The 15511-nt window shown below is 50.0% G+C and overlaps 2 protein-coding genes across 2 annotated transcripts; one reads left to right on the forward strand and one right to left on the reverse strand.

Moving 5' to 3' along the window:
• Positions 1 to 2549: 2549 nt before the first annotated feature.
• On the reverse strand, positions 2550 to 3626 carry RPS29 (ribosomal protein S29). Its single transcript, XM_080346015.1, has 3 exons — positions 3488 to 3626; positions 3261 to 3360; positions 2550 to 2671 (listed from the first exon to the last, which is right to left on the reverse strand). The coding sequence occupies exons 1-3, from the start codon at positions 3547 to 3549 to the stop codon at positions 2663 to 2665; spliced, it is 171 nt and encodes a 56-aa protein (XP_080202141.1). The 5' UTR covers positions 3550 to 3626; the 3' UTR covers positions 2550 to 2662.
• A 1798-nt stretch (positions 3627 to 5424) lies between these two features.
• LRR1 (leucine rich repeat protein 1) lies at positions 5425 to 13333 on the forward strand. Its single transcript, XM_080345080.1, has 4 exons — positions 5425 to 5836; positions 5918 to 6016; positions 9176 to 9903; positions 12377 to 13333. Exons 1-4 carry the CDS (start codon positions 5657 to 5659, stop codon positions 12627 to 12629), a joined length of 1260 nt encoding a protein of 419 aa, XP_080201206.1. The 5' UTR covers positions 5425 to 5656; the 3' UTR covers positions 12630 to 13333.
• The last annotated feature ends 2178 nt before the right edge of the window (positions 13334 to 15511 follow it).

Genomic DNA, 15511 nt, shown 5'->3' on the forward strand with positions numbered 1-15511 from the left:
CATGGTGAGCTCAGGAAATTCAGGGTTTTGGCATCTAGTCTTCATTGTATATTGGGCAATAAATACCTAGTTAAGGCAGCAAAGCATCACAGTTTGTTCTCCACCACTTTCCCAATACAAAGATGGGAGCAATAGAATAGGAAGACAGCAAGAACATCTAAAGCGTTTACCAAATTACAAGGTGACAATTCAGGTATTTTTAATGCATACAAAGTCACTCAAAACCATCTTTTCACTTTACTTTAAAGTATGAAGCTGCTTTTCAATCGCTATCCCTAGCTATGTGGTACAGAGGGGTTTTTATTGTTATCATTATCCATCATATTGATAACACACAGTTCACCACCCTGCAACAGCATCCATGGGGCAGGGAAAGTGCCCCAAAGCTATTTTATCATCAGAAAGGAGCTTTTTTTCAGGAAAAAAGGACAAATACTCACAAATTCCTACCCGACTGGGATGTCTCTTTGCACATCCGAGTATCCAAATAATTCCGATAGTGCTGCCATTTGCAAAGCCTTGTCAGTAAAGCTCAAGCAACAGCTTAATCAAGTGCTCCCAGCTGATACAAGAAACTCAGTAATTAGTTAGAAAGGCAATTAGTGTTTCCCGATTTTTTGGAATCACACCAAAGTCAAACAAACACACCCCACAGGACTCACCGCCTTGTGTACACCAGTGGCAACTGGGAGAATAAACACACCCAAAAACAACCACCAGAGGAACTAAATATTTTTATTATAATGTATTTAATGCAGCAACCCACTTGTACTCTGAAGTTTTTGGATCAGAACCAGGGATTTAACCATTTCTCACTCAAATAGAGCTGCAAAGCTGACCCTTCTCCAGCCCAGCACCAAACCTGGACCTGCCAAACTCCCCAAGTGACCCCAAATCTGCAGCCATGGGTGCTACACGGGGCCGCTTTTGGTCACAGGAGCAGCAAAAGGAGCCACTTGCTGTCATCCTGCCAGGCCACAGCACGTCACAGCTGGTCAGCCGTTCATGAACGACAGTCCGCATGGGATCTTGAGAATTTGTGTATTATCAGCATGTAGAAATTCTTGTAGAAACCTGCTCAGTTCAACATCGTTGCCTCAAGGCAAAGGGAAGATGGAAATCCTCTGAGCAAGACAGCCCCACGCAGTTAAACTTTAATTTTTGTATCAGACTTCAGCTATTAATTGATCATATTTAGCACTGTTCCTTCCCCATCGCTGTTCTAGCTCTGGGCTTAGCCCCCTGGCAAGGAAGCAGCAGCTCTCAGGACAAAAATAACATTTTCACATTTGTTTTGTGTTACTTACCACTTATTTTTCCACATTTCATCAAATCAGGTAACTCCTAAAGCACTGTTGCCAGCTGACCGACCGCAGCAGCACGTTAAAGCTCAGCGAAGGACAACTGTGATATCAGGGATCTGCTCCTGCAGCTCGGTGCTGAGCTCATGCCGCAGGATCCACAACAACTCTGGTTATGTCACCGTGAGAAAAGGCTCCGTAACAGGCAAGTACAACCGCACTTCAGTGAGCGACTCGCCAAGGATCACAGAATCACTTTGGTTGGAAAGACATTGAGTCCAACCATAACCCACCCCAGCACTGCCCCACGTCCCTGAGAACCTCATGTCCGTCTGTCCAGCCCTCCAGGGCTGGTGACTCCAGCACTGCCTTGGGCAGCCTGTTCCAATGCCCCACAGCCCTTTGAGGAAGAAGTTGTTCCCCAGATCCAACCTCAACCTCCCCTGGCGCAACTTGAGGCCGTTTCTTTGTGTCCCTGTCTCCCCTCAGCTCCTGTTCTCCAGCTGAACCCCCCAGGTCCCTCAGCCACTCCCATCACACTTGTGCTGCAGCCCCATTCCCTTCTCTGAGGGGACAATTCTCACCTCAGGAGAAAAGCTTTATCACCCCATCCCCTCCTTACTACCCCATCTTATTTAATAACCAGCGAGATGAAGAGAAAAGTGTATTAGGGATTCCCAAACTAGGCACAGAGCACTCAGCTGGAAAGGATCAGCCCACCTGCCACTTCAGACATGAACAAAACACTCACAAGGTCAACAATCTCATCCAGGGCATTATAATTTCAGCAGAGATGCTCCAAAACCAGCCTGGCCAGCACCCCAACACTTTTAAACCCTGTAGAATAAACTCGAAGACCCAGCTGCAGGTATTTGGCACACTTGGTGTTTCTCCTGCCCAACTCTCTTCAGTCCCACTAAACCAGCACCTGTAAGCAGCTGGAAATCTCATAAAACACCAGATTAATTCATTTCTACTCACAAAGGAGAAAGTTCACACTATCCAGCACATCACACACAGCTCCGGCCCAGCAAACACCTGCCCTGTCCAAAGGCTGCCATGGGCTCCAGATGCCCTCACCCTGTCAAATTTTGGGATTAATTGCAGTGTTCCCCACAGCTTCCCATCCCCTGAAGCACTAGACCTCCTAAGGAAGGCTGGAACACAAAGTCTGACACCCACATCTGTGCCACAGACAAGTAACATCAGAAGTTTTTAAATCAGCAAGAGCAAATGTGCACACATCAGTTGGGCAGGGAGACTATTTATTAAGTAGGGCTGTGCCAAGAGGCTGCAGATGTGTCATGGAGGCTCAGAAAAGCCCCAGGAGCTTCTGGTGAACAGCCTCATCCTCCCAGTGCTCAGTCCAGCTGCAAGAGAGTGAGAAAGGAGAGAAGAGTCAACAGGAAACAGCACCACCATCCCGCCCAGAGTCCCAGTGCTGGTATTTAGAATAGAATCATACACTAGTTTTGGTTGGAAAAGACATTTTGAGTCCAAACACAACCCACCTCCGGCACTGCCCCATGCCCCTAACAAACTCATTTGTATGTTTGCTCAACCCCTCCAGGGATGGTGACTCCAGCACTGCCCTGGGCAGCCTGTTCCAATGCCCCACAGCCCTTTGGGGAAGAAATTGTTCCCCAGATCCAACCTCAACCTCTCCTGGTGCAACTTGAGGCCGTTTCCTCTGCTCCTGGTGCTTGTTCCTGGGGAGCAGAGCCCGACCGCCCTGGCTCCAAGCTCCTTTCAGGCAGTTCAGAGATCAGAAGGTCTCCCCTCAGCTCCTGTTCTCCAGATGAACCCCCCAGGTCCCTCAGCCGCTCCATCACACTTGTGCTCCAGCCTCTCACCAGCTCCGTTCCCTTCTCTCCACTCGCTCCAGCAGCTCAAGGGCTTTCTTGGCGTGAGAGGCCCAAAACTGATCCCATGATAGTGTCTCGGCCCCCCAGCGCTCACCTTAATGAAGCCGATGTCTTTAGCGTACTGGCGGAAGCACTGCCGGCACATGTTCAGCCCGTATTTGCGGATGAGGCCGTGGCGGTTGGAGCACACGCGGCTGTGAGGGGAGAAGAGCGAGGCTGGTCAGGGCGGGAAATGGCGGGGTGCGGGGGTGGGGAGAGACAGAGCGGGGCGGCCCATAGAGCTCAACAGCCACCCGGGCGGCCCGGGGGCCGTGCACCGACCAGGAGCGGGAGCCCTGGCCGAACTTCCTGGGGTGGCTCCAGTAGAGCTGCTGGTGTCCCATGCTGCTCCTCACTCGTTCCGCTCACAGAGGAAAGATGGCGGCCGGCGCCTGCGCTAATCAACCCCGCGGCGCCTCCCGGCCTGCCCCGCGCCGCGCCTGCGCGCAGCGGCCGCGCTCCCCCGCCCTGCGCGGTGACGTCAGCGGGGGAGGCGGCACTAGGGGCGGCGGGGCCGCGGGTTGGAGCGCCGGGCGCGGTGGCGCGTGCCTGTAGTCCCAGCTACTCGGGAGGCTGAGCCCGCCGGATCGCTTGAGCCCAGGAGTTCTGGGCTGCCGTGCGCTATGCCGAGCGGGCGTCCGCGCTAAGGCCGGCATCAATATGGTGAGTCCCGGGGAGCCGGGGGACACCAGGTTGACTAAGGAGGGGTGAACCGGCCCAGGTCGGAGACGGAGCAGGTCAAAGCTCCCGTGCCGGTCAGTAGCGGGATCGCGCCTGTGAATAGCCACTGCAGCGTAGCCTGGGCAACACAGAGAGACGCGGGCTCTTTTTGGCGCCTCCGGCAGCTCCCGCGTTCGCCTTTTGCCTCCTGAGACCCCCGAACACCCCAGCGCACTACCGCCTCCTGCTGGCGGACGGTGGAAACGCCTCGCAAACGGCACCGCGGACTCTGCGCGCACCACCCCCTGATGGACCCGGGCGGCACCGCCTCCTGACTGCCCCGCGCAAACGGCACCGCGGACCCTGCGCGCACCGCCCCCTGCTGGACCCGGGCGGCACCGCGCAAACGGCACCGCGGACCCTGCGCGCACCGCCCCCTGATGGACCCGGGCGGCACCACGCCCTAACAACCCCTCGCTAAAGGCAACTGGGACCCTGCGCGCACCGCCCCCTGCTGGCGGCCGCTGGCACCCGTGCTGTGTGCGCATGCTCCAAGTCGGGGCGGGGGGCGCGACGGGAAGTTTTAAAAATTAGAGTGTATTATAAAGTCTAAGCCCTGGACTAAAAAAAATAAACGTGGAAACCCAATACTGTTGTTTGTTTTTCTCCTAATTCTGGTTAATGCGCTGAAAACCCGTCAATGGTTTTATTCCAATTTCTACTCCATCCACTCTTACAAAGACTCTTCAGAGATACCGAAATGTTGCTGTCAAATAGAGATTCCCAACCTGCTCTACCTCTACCAACCCACTTTTATATTATGAATGCTTTATTTTTTTTCTTTCTCTATTGAATTTCTCCCTGTTATTTTGGTACCAAGTTTTCCATAAGGCCCTGCATTCTCTTGTCAGTTACAAAGTGTGACCCATTGTCATCAGAGTAGGCGGACGGCAAAGGGTGACTCCGGTATCTGTATCAAGCAAATAGCAACTGCACGGTCACAATGAACACGCGTGGCTTTTTACCCAAAATTTGTTTCTCAACGCCCGTGACCTCTGTTTCTGATGTTGTTACTGTGTTCACACCCACCGCCGCCTTCGAGCCTTGCAGCCGAGCGGGGCCGAGTGTTGCCGAGCGGGGGCCGAGCGGAGGCCGAGTGGGAGCCGAGCGGGGCCGAGTGTTGCCGAGTGGGAGCCGAGCGGGGCCGAGTGTTGCCGAGTGGAGGCCGAGCGGGGCCGAGTGTTGCCGAGTGGGAGCCGAGCGGGGCCGAGTGTTGCCGAGTGGGAGCCGAGCGGGGCCGAGTGTTGCCGAGTGGGGGCCGAGCGGGGCCGAGTGTTGCCGAGTGGGGGCCGAGCGGGGCCGAGTAGCGGCCGAGCGGGGCCGAGTAGCGGCCGAGCGGGGCCGAGTGTTGCCGAGTAGGAGCCGAGCGGAGCCGAGTAGGGGCCGAGCGGAGCCGAGCAGGGGCCGAGTGTTGCCGAGTGGGGCCGAGTGTCGCCGAGCGCAGCCACCTCCTCCAGGGGGCGGTGGCGCTGCGGGTCGGTCTCTCGGGCTGCCCGCGGCTGCCGGTACCGCCGCCCTCCCTTCCCTTCCCGCCCTGCGATCGCTTCCCCGTGGCGGCCCCGCACCCGCTCCCCGTCAGCGCAGGCCGGCGGGCGGGATCCTGCCAGCCAGGCATCGCATCGGGCGCCTGTGCGCGGGCAGCGCGGGAAGCCCCGGGGGCGGTGCCGGGAGGCCCCGGGGCGGTGCCGCCCGGGAGCGGGGCCGCGGTTCGGCGGGGCGGGCGGCTCGGCGATGCGGCTGCAGTGCGAGGTGGAGGTGATCAGCCGGCTCCTGCCCACCTGCGGGCTGCGGGGCCGCGGCCGCGGCACCCGGGCCCTCCTGTCGCTCGGCCGCCCGCCCGGGCGGGCGCGGGGCGGCGGCGTTTACCTCATGGTGTGCACGGCGCGGGACCGGAGCGGCGCTCGGTACAAGGTGGGGACTCCCCGCGGGGGGTTGGGGGAGCCGGGTCCCCTCGTCCCGCCGCGGGTGCTGAGCAGCCGCCGTGTCTCGTAGGTGCAGGAGAACATCGAGCGGTTCTTCACGCGGTTCGTGGAGGAGGGCAAGGCCACCGTGCGGCTGCGGGAGCCCGCCGTGGATGTCTGCCTCAGCAAGGTGGGTCCGGGGACGTGAGGGAGGGGACACCGTGGCCAGCGGGTCCCCAGCCTGGCTGCTCGGGGTCTGTCCGGCTAATCCGCGCTCTAAGTCTGGGCTTAAGCCTCGTTTGACCTGGTGGAGCTTTGACACGGGAGGCAGCGTGAAGGAGCTTGGCTCTGTGTGTCCTCAGCAAAACAGGGAAACCCACTTGTTTTTGTGAGCTTGGCTGAGCTCTGAGTCTCCCTTCAACTCCCAGAGGAGGGTAAAAATCCATTTTTTCCGTTGTTCGTAATCTTTTATTGAGAAAGCAATGACTTTTTTTTCATTTCTCTGATGCAACATCTTGCTCTTCGGCCGTGAGTTATAGATACAAACTGGAACGCAGGAGGTTCCACTTAAATATGAGAAGAAACTTCTCAGTGAGGGTGGCAGAGCCTGGCCCAGGCTGCCCAGGGAGGTTGTGGAGTCTCCTTCTGTGCAGACATTCCAACCCGCCTGGACACCTTCCTGTGTAAACAGGTCATTGCTTATAGTCTTTCTAATAAAAAACTAGAAGATATTAATGTCTCAGTGGACAGGCTGCGTGCTCACTGTGGATTTCAAAGCTGGAAACACACAGTATGGGGCAGCGGCACCGGCACCATCTCGGTGCGTAGCTGGTGGTAGGACTCGCCAGTGTATTTATTTAGAATTCATATGATATTTGGAACCTCTGAAGTGTTTTTAATAATGCTAAACTCACCAAAAAACATCACACATCAGCGTTCAATTTGTAGATCGCTTTTTTTTCTGTGCCTGTTCAATTAATCTTTTGTAGCCTTGTAGAAGAGGAATTGAGAAACAAGGGCAATTAATCTGTGCTCAGAACAGTGGCTTAATGAAAAGAAAACAAATGTGACCCAGCAAGAAAGAAAAAGCACTTACTGGGGGGGGGGGGGGGGGCGGGGGAAGCAAATGTGCTCTGTATCTTGCTTCTTGTTGGAAGTAAATGTGCTCTGTATCTTGTAAAAAGGAAAACTCACGTGTTGCCTTAGATCCAAAATATGCACATCCTTTACTCTGAGCATTTCTGCAGAAGTATGAGGAGTCACATAGTTTGTCTTGGAACAAAGGCACAACAGCAGACCTGTTGTAAGAGGATCTACAAGTAGTATGGAATTAGAGAGGAAAGGTCTGTGTCTTGGTGCTACGAGATGTAATTTAGACCCTTGATAGGACCTGTGAGGAAACTGTGTGACAGACATTGTGTGGGTGGTAATTTAGTTAAAAACTACAGCTTGTTTTCTGTATGAGATGATAGTCTACAATGTTGTTAGTCGGAAGAGAAAGTCTCAACCGAATCTAATGAAATAGGAATTAAAATAACAACCGGAGTTGATCCTCACTCCCTATTTTTAACATAAGGCTCCAGGAACAAATCCACTAAATTCTTCCAAAGCCAGTGATAATAAATATTCCTCTTAAATGCTTCAAATCTGGAAACCCAATTTGAGCTTATTGATATTTTTTCCATAGTGCTTCTGCTCGTCTTTCATAATTTCATTACAGAAAGGTTTCTTAACTCTCAAGGACAGACAAAAGCTTTGTAGAAGAGAAAATCCCAGGTATGAATGTAGCAATTGCGTGCTCTGTGTGCTGTGCCGGGCGCTGTGACTTGCTGCGTTCGGCCACATCAGAAATTAAGTTGAGAAACATCAGTCTGGAGCATTCAGCCCTGCAGCAAAAATAATAAAGTCACTGTGGGCTTTTGTTTTCCTGCAACAAGCCCGTGCCTGCTGCATTGCACACAAGGTCTGAAATCCGTGTGAACCCTGATTGCCTTGTCATCGCTCATTTAGTTCTGAAACACGGAATTTATAAGGCATTAATGCAGATTAACCTGTTTTCCCAACATTTTTTCTGTGGTTGAGAGTTCAGTCTTGGGGCAGAAAATTATGTCCTGAACTGTTCCAACTAATTCTTTGCTGTTTTTTTCTTAGATGTGTCTTAGTATTTTTCACAACACACTCAAGGTTTCTCAACAATAGGGTTTACAGATACTATATTGCTTTTACTAAGGGATTGTGGAGGAAGGATCCAGAATACAAAGTATTTTCATTTTGAAGTCACGTGAACAGCCCCTCAACTTATTTTTTTTGCTACAAGAATCAGGTATCTCATGCTTTGAGATCAAAGAAATATTGCCTGTAACTCAATTCTAATGCAGAGTTATGTATTTTACTTGGTCCTCACAGATCTGGAGGACTTTTTCTTCTTGCTTCCAAATTTAATTAGCTATTTATTACCCTCGCAAACATGAGAAATCTGCCTGCAGTTATGGGACATCACATCAGGAGCTGAAAGATGTGCATGGGATGCTTAAGGAGAACGATCATTTCAGGTTCCTGATGCAGTCAGATATGTTTGACCTTTATTGATATGACATCAGCATCCAGAAGTCTCCAAGGTCATTGCTCTGTTTAGAAGAGAAACAGTTGGTCACCCTGGTATTCATAAAACTTAATTATATCAGTACAACAACGGTATCGCAGCTTTCCCGACCTTTATTTAAAATACAAGTCATCTGACAGTCGATTCATCTGACTCTTTGTCCTTATTGCCATTATATTGTATCCCACCTAACGCAAAATTAGTTGTTTGCAGGATTGCAAATAATTATCCTCCTGTTTGATGTTGGCACGACCAAAATGCTGCGTGTGAGCAGAAGCACTCACTTAACCTGCCTTGAAGCTTTCCACCTACCTTTCTGTTGAATTTAACCTCAGCTTCCATCCTTTTTCTTCCTTGCAGCTTTCAGAAACAATTGCCTCAAGTTTCAGATCCCCGATTTGCCCGTGTGTGTTTTTATAAACTCTCCCTTTATCACATTGCAGGTGATCACAGTGCATCAGGCTTTTTTTTTTTTCTGTGCTTCATTCTCAGCTGTGAATTCAGCGCTTTGTTCCTTTTCTGAGCAAAGCGATGCAGTTTGTTTGATCTGGATTGTTTAGAGCACTCCTAACTTCTCATTCACATCGCACGCCGTTTGCTCTTCAGTACTGTAAATAAGTTCTTTCCTGTTTCATTGCCCTGCTGAGTTGCATCTCCTGATACACCTACAAAATACTTCCAAAAGTGTCAGTACCAATGAGCACAAGAGTAATGTACTTTTAATTCTACGTTTGTGTTTTCCTGTAGGCAAATGCCAGCAATTTAAAGACTTTCCTTTCAGCTGTGAGACTGGCTCACCAGGGGACCGACATTGGAGCCCTCCCGCTCTCAGCTCTGGTACCAGCAAAGACCTCGGAAGTTGAGAAACCCAAGACCAAAATGATCATAACTTCAAGAAGGGACTATCCTCTCACCAAAAACTTTCCGTACTCCCTCGAGCACCTCCAAGCCTCGTACTGCAAACTCGCTCGGATCGACACGCGGGTGCTTTGTTTGAAGAAACTCCGAAAACTCGACCTAAGTCATAATCATATTAAGCAGCTGCCGGCCACTATTGGTGACCTGACTTGTCTTCAGGAGCTGATTTTGCACGACAATCACCTGGAGTCGTTCAGTGGGGCTCTGTGCAGCTCCACCCTTCAGGAATCTCTTCAGTTCTTGGACCTCAGTCAAAACAAAATCAAAGCGCTTCCAATTCAGTTTTGCCAGCTGCGACAACTCGTTAATTTAAAGCTCGATGACAATGAGCTGATTAGGTTGCCATTCAAGATTGGCCAGTTAGATCATCTGCGCTTTCTCTCAGCAGCTCGAAACAAACTTCCTTTCCTGCCCAGTGATTTTAGGAAACTCTGTCTGGAGAACTTGGATCTCTTTGGGAATCCTTTTGAACAGCCCAACCCGCTTGTTCCCAGCGTACAACTGAAAATACCATTGACTTTGTTAGAATGTGCTGCACGAGCCACCATCAATTACAGGTAAGAGCAGCCCGATGGGCACACATTGCACCTGCTCCATTTCAAACCTCTCCAGTCTAAACTGTCCTGACCTGTTTGGTTTTCTTCCTGTCAGTGGTAATTGCTCTTCACCTATTAAAAGTCGTAAGGTTAAAGTTGCTTTACATTCCATTTTTAAAATCATACTTTTGTTATACAGGGTAATGGAGGAAATTGGTGACTTGGAAGCGTTTAGGCAAAGCTATAGATTAAAATGTTGTTTGTGCACAAAACAGCGGCACCAGAACAGAATATTTTTGCCCAGCCGTAGGAAAAGTTAATCAGTTCTCCTACCCTCAACCACTTTGTATTGAGGAGTTTCCAGTAGATTTTGTGGCATGGATCATATTTTGTGTTGGGCTCTAGCTTGGAAATTGCTTTCAAACGCGGTTGCCCTTTGCCTTTTGCTCCCATTAAAGTGCATTAAACTGCGTGTAATACGCGTTAGCTTGTCAGTACCTCTTCACATGCGAGATTAGTGTGTTGGCAAAAGGTTTCCTGCTGCCACCCAGCTCCTAGTTAGACACCGATCTGTCTGCCTCTGCTTTAGGCGGGACCTTCCACAAGCTCAGCAATGTCAGAAAATACCACGAGGTGGCTTCTCAGAGGGCGAATATCACGCTGGGGTTCGTGTTACCCACTCCAGGCTTCTCCCTACCTTGGGTTTTCCTTCAGCTCTCAGTTTCCTTTGATGCTGGAGTGAGAGCATTCTGTCTTACGCAGAGAAGCCCAGTTCTGAGATCATTTTAAATCGATCATTTAAAATTATCATCAGCTTTGCCAGGCTGCTGTTCGTTACCAGTTTTCTCCCCTTTCCTCATGCCTGGGATCCTTCTGGTACCAGTTGCTGCTACTTCTGCGTGGAAAGGGAGCAAGAAGATGGAAAAGAGTCAGAAAGGGGGTGAGAGACGGACTTGAAGTGTTCCTAATTGACGTTTTATGCCCATTCCTGCCTTGGGGGTGGGGAGCGCCCCATAAATCCATGCTAATCGCTCAGAAGTTGGTGCTAAAGGTGTCTGCAGGTATGCGGGACACACCCTGGAAATGAGCTGAGCTCGATGTTTTGCTTCAAATCTGCTCCACTTCTGACCTTGCTGATTTATTGGAGTAATTAAACTCCGTGTGCCTTCTTTCCCAGCTTTATCTAAATTGCAGTGGTTCTGATATAAACCTTAAGGCATGCTTATTTTTCTAGGGAATATAATCCCTCGACACTGTCAGATTTTGGTGCTCAGTTATATTACCTGGTGATTAACCCAGCCCCTGGCCCCATGTAGTGGGCTTTAAAAATTGGCATCAGACAGAAGAGAAGAGGCTTTTTGTGCTCCAGGAGCCTCATTGAGACAAGGGGCGATGGAAACAGCCCCTGTGCCCACGGGTCTGTGATTATTACGAGGCAGCATTAGTCAGATTATCTTAAATTGAAAAGAAAAAGTTTAAGAAGTGGGCAACAGACATCCTGTCTGACATCCTGGAGGTGAGAATTAACAAAGAGTGAGGAAGGAGTGATGACGGGCTGTGAAAACCTCGAGAAAGGAAGAAAACAGGAGGGAAGATGTGAAAGCAAATGTTTGGAAATCAATGTTCGTAGTGGCATTCTGGGCAGGTACCGGAGCTGTGATTGTGCTTGTCCTGATGGGGAAAAAAGGATGTCGAAGTGGTGGAAACAAAAACCCACCGGAATCTCGGCTGTGTGGATGATGGTGTGGAGAAGGAATTGGGAATATGTAGGTGTAGTCAGGATGTGAGTCAGTGAGACCTGTTCCGTGCGGCTGAGCGGCACCGGGCACCGCTGATACCCACACTGAGCACTCAGCTCCACTAAGCGCCCCAGGGAAATGATGCCGCTCCGCTGCGAATTTAAGCAGCAGCAATTCTTGTTCTTGTCACTGAATGTCATTATTGACATGATGGGAGAACCTTAATTTATTTCCTGCGAGGTAGCGTTACTGTAAAAGGCTCACTGCATCTCCTTCCTCTGGATACGGTGTTTTTACACCGCTACCACTTCTTCACATTAGAGAGCAAGCAGTAAATTGTAGACGCTGTCAGGCCAGAATGAAATACAGTGATCTTCTGGCTAATGTGAGGGATGAGCAGATACGTGCCCAGTTGTCTCATTATTCTTAATCTTCTTTTTAATTCTCTAATTCGCTGTCATACAGGCTGACACGATTTGTGTGAACTACCTGGTTCTTGCTGCAGTGTCTTCTGGAGTTCAGGTCCTTGGTACTTAGGGGTCAGTAAAATCACTGCATGTTTTTAGTGACTGTCTTAGAAAGTGGCGTTTAATTCCTAACCAGTCCGATACTTCAAGTGGCAAAATTTCAGGTTTATCTTGCCTGTGATCTCAGAAAAGCTTTTTCTTCCAGCTGGTGCATATGGCACATCACTGTGTTTGAGCGACACCGGTTAATTTTGTAGTGAATTCACACTCGCTCCTCTTGTTCAACAGAATCCCTTATGGTTGTCATCTCCTTCCTTCTCACCTCTGCGAGGATCTGGAAGTGGCTAAAACGTGCCAGTGTGGCAGCGCCTGTCTGAGCAGCTTCATTCAGATCACGGTGACCATGAATCTGCACCACGTCGCGCACACCGTGGTCCTGGTGGATAACATGGGAGGTACGGAAGCGCCCGTCATCTGCTACTTCTGCTCCCTGGACTGCTACTCCCAGTTCCTCGACAGGTACCTGCCGAGTCACGGGTGACCGTTCACGGCCACAAAAGCTCTTCCCGGTCACAGAGGAGCCTGAAACCGTTTTCCGTGTGTTACCCACTCGTGCTGCCAACGGCAAATGTCAGTCTTGCGCTGAGGGACACTGTGGCCTCGCTCTGTTCCTCCACCACCCAAATCTCTCTTTGGTTGGAATAAAAAGTGTTGCTTAGCTTGAATGAATCTTCCTTAGAATGTATTTTGCTTTCTTTTTTCTATTACCTTGACTTTGTTTAGAATATCGTGACAGTTTTCTTTGTTCCGTGGCGTAAGCGGTTCGGAAGGTGAGCATACATCGAGCTGCTTTGCCCGCTCCTGCCCGAGGCTCTGAACTCCGCCTGCACCAAACAACCGCGCTGACTCTATCACCAGACTGGACTCTTCTGACTTGTTTACTGTAGAACAACGGGGTCGGCTGCTGGGAGAAGAAATTACAGCATGTGCAATTCAAAACTGCTCATGTAATTCCAGGTGGTGCTTTTGAAACAGTTGTGCTGTCGCATTCTCACTTCAAGCAGGGACCAGCGCTGCTGGTTTTTTACCAGAGCAAATGGTTTTGGTTTTATCTCTTTGTTATACAAGAAATGTCTTTTTTTTTCTAAATATATGACCTCAACTTCGTTTCTTAACTCTCACCTTTTAAAGATTCCTGAATTGTTCACTGTGTGTCGAATTATTAAATTTTGAAACCTTTCTATGTACACGTGAATTGTGTTTTCTCTGGAAAATGAGTTTTTCATCCAGTGCATTTTAGGGATTAGCTCCCGGCCTTTTTCCTGGGGAAGATACCGCAATATTGAGCGTATCCACACCCTCTTTTCATGTCTTATCAGCTGGTCCCTGGCCGGGGTGTGATAGAATCATTTTGGTTGGAGACGTGGAACAAAAGTCTCTTGAGAAGTCTCGTGCCCTGGAGCACGCGATGGCGCGGAGGGAATGTGCTACACTGGTACTTTTGAAGCGGTATTGCCTGCCCAAGGGCAAACTACACATCGTGCATCACTTCGGGTTATAGAAAAACACACCGCTGTGCCAATTAGATGTAGTTTCAATGGGAAAACAACTTTTGTAGCTCCTGAGTGCAGAACTGATCCAGGTTGAGTTTCGGGTGACAGCCAGATGTGACGCACAGTGGGAGGAGCAGCCTGACGGGCTTTGGAAGAACAGACTCGGCTCACAGGTTTCGCACAACATTCCGGCACATTTTTTAAATTATCAGTCTGAAACTCTTTATTAATCTCAGATGTTCACAGCAGAAGTAAATCCTGACGCACGCCTGCTGAAGGACCTTTTCCTGCGGCAGAGGAACCTTTATTCCAGAAATACTGAGCGTCATTAAAACTTTGTGAATGTCAAAATAACCTGACTGTTCTTTTCACACAGTGTTTGTAAAACAGTAACTTTTAAGCAACTACAGGAAGTTTGGGATGAATCATTCCTTAGATGTTGCTCGACAGAGAACTTGAGAAGGAGGAAACCAAGCGTGGCTGTTCGCCTGAACACGGGTCTGCAGAGCTGACCCAGGGACGTTTCAAATGGTTCCTGCTGCTGTACAGGGAGAGATCTCGCCCTGATTGCCGCAGCGCGAAGGTGACTCACTTGGAAAAATACCTTTTAGGTGGAGTAGAAGATTAAGAGAACAAGAGTCCCCACAAACAAGCTCTCTCTGTGCTGTCTCGCCGGGGCAGAAGGGCTGTGGTTGCGGGTTCATCCCACGGGCAGCCCCAAGGCGCTCGGTGAGCGAGTCAGGGTTGGGTTTTTGGGGCTGTTTTCTGGTGCTGCCAGCGCAGGAGTGTGTGTGACCCAAGTGCTGCGTGGGGCTTTGGGGAGAGAAAACGGAACCAAAACATCATTCTCAAAAGAAACTTGTATCTCATTTCAGGACGGGCTTTTGAGCGGGGCCTGTTGCGATGGGACAAGGGGTGGTGGTTTTAAACTAAAGGAGGGAGGTTGAGGCTGGACATGAGGAAGGAATTGTTGCCCTGAGGGTGGGGAGAGCCTGGCCCAGGTTGGCCAGAGAGGTGGTGGCTGAACCATCCCTGGAGACATCCCAGGCCAGGCTGGACGGGGCTCTGAGCAACCTGAGCTGGTGCAGATGTCCCTGCTCATGGCAGGAGGGGCACTGGGGGAGCTGGGGAGGTCCCTTCAACCCAAACCATCCCGTGATTCTATGAACTGTCACTAAAAATGCGTCCAAACCAGCTCCCACCCCTTCTGTTCATCTTGTGCCTGAGAAATCTTTAATCGCCCCGATTCTCCTGAGCTTTGTGTGCCATGGGGACACCGTCACCCCACCGGAGGGACACCCACAGCCCTGCGGGATGTTAAGTGTGGCTCTGCAGAGCACGAGCTGCATTTTGGGGCAAAAATGACTTAAAATTACAGAAATTAGTATTGATGTGGGTGGGTGACCCTTGGGAACCCCAGGCTGTGGCACAGTTGTCACCACAGTTGTCACCACAGTTGTCACCGGTGTCACAGCCGGTCCGTGCCCATTGAGGGGCCGGGACACGACCGGTGCAATCACAGGAGTAATTCCTGCCATTATCTGTGATTGTGGAACTGCTAGAGACTATTCTTCTAATTTTACAATTATCATTTCATTTTAGATTATTATTCTAATTTTAGAATGATCATCTTACATTCTTGAATTATTATTACTGCAATTCTATAATTATATTACCTTATTCTTGCTATCCTAGAATTATTTTCCTGTATACTTGCCATTCTAGAGTGATGTTTTTCTTGCAATTCTATAGGTTTCTTGTATTCTTGCCATTCTAGAATAAATTTCTTCTTATATATATATTATTGCTCTTGCAAATCTAGTTCTAGAATTAATTCACCTTATTCCTGCAACCCCAGGTTTCTTGTTCT

This window comes from Nesoenas mayeri, assembly GCF_963082525.1.
Source record: "Nesoenas mayeri genome assembly, chromosome: 5".
Lineage (NCBI taxonomy): Eukaryota > Metazoa > Chordata > Aves > Columbiformes > Columbidae > Nesoenas > Nesoenas mayeri.

Coding starts and splice junctions, on each gene's coding strand:
- RPS29 (XM_080346015.1), bottom strand. CDS start 3,549: ATGGGACACCAGCAGCTCTACTGGAGCCACCCCAGGAAGTTCGGCCAG. Junction 3,361..3,487: donor GGCCAGGGCTCCCGCTCCTG/GTCGGTGCACGG, acceptor CTCCCCTCACAG/CCGCGTGTGCTCCAACCGCC.
- LRR1 (XM_080345080.1), top strand. CDS start 5,657: ATGCGGCTGCAGTGCGAGGTGGAGGTGATCAGCCGGCTCCTGCCCACC. Junction 5,837..5,917: donor GGAGCGGCGCTCGGTACAAG/GTGGGGACTCCC, acceptor CGTGTCTCGTAG/GTGCAGGAGAACATCGAGCG. Junction 6,017..9,175: donor TGGATGTCTGCCTCAGCAAG/GTGGGTCCGGGG, acceptor GTTTTCCTGTAG/GCAAATGCCAGCAATTTAAA.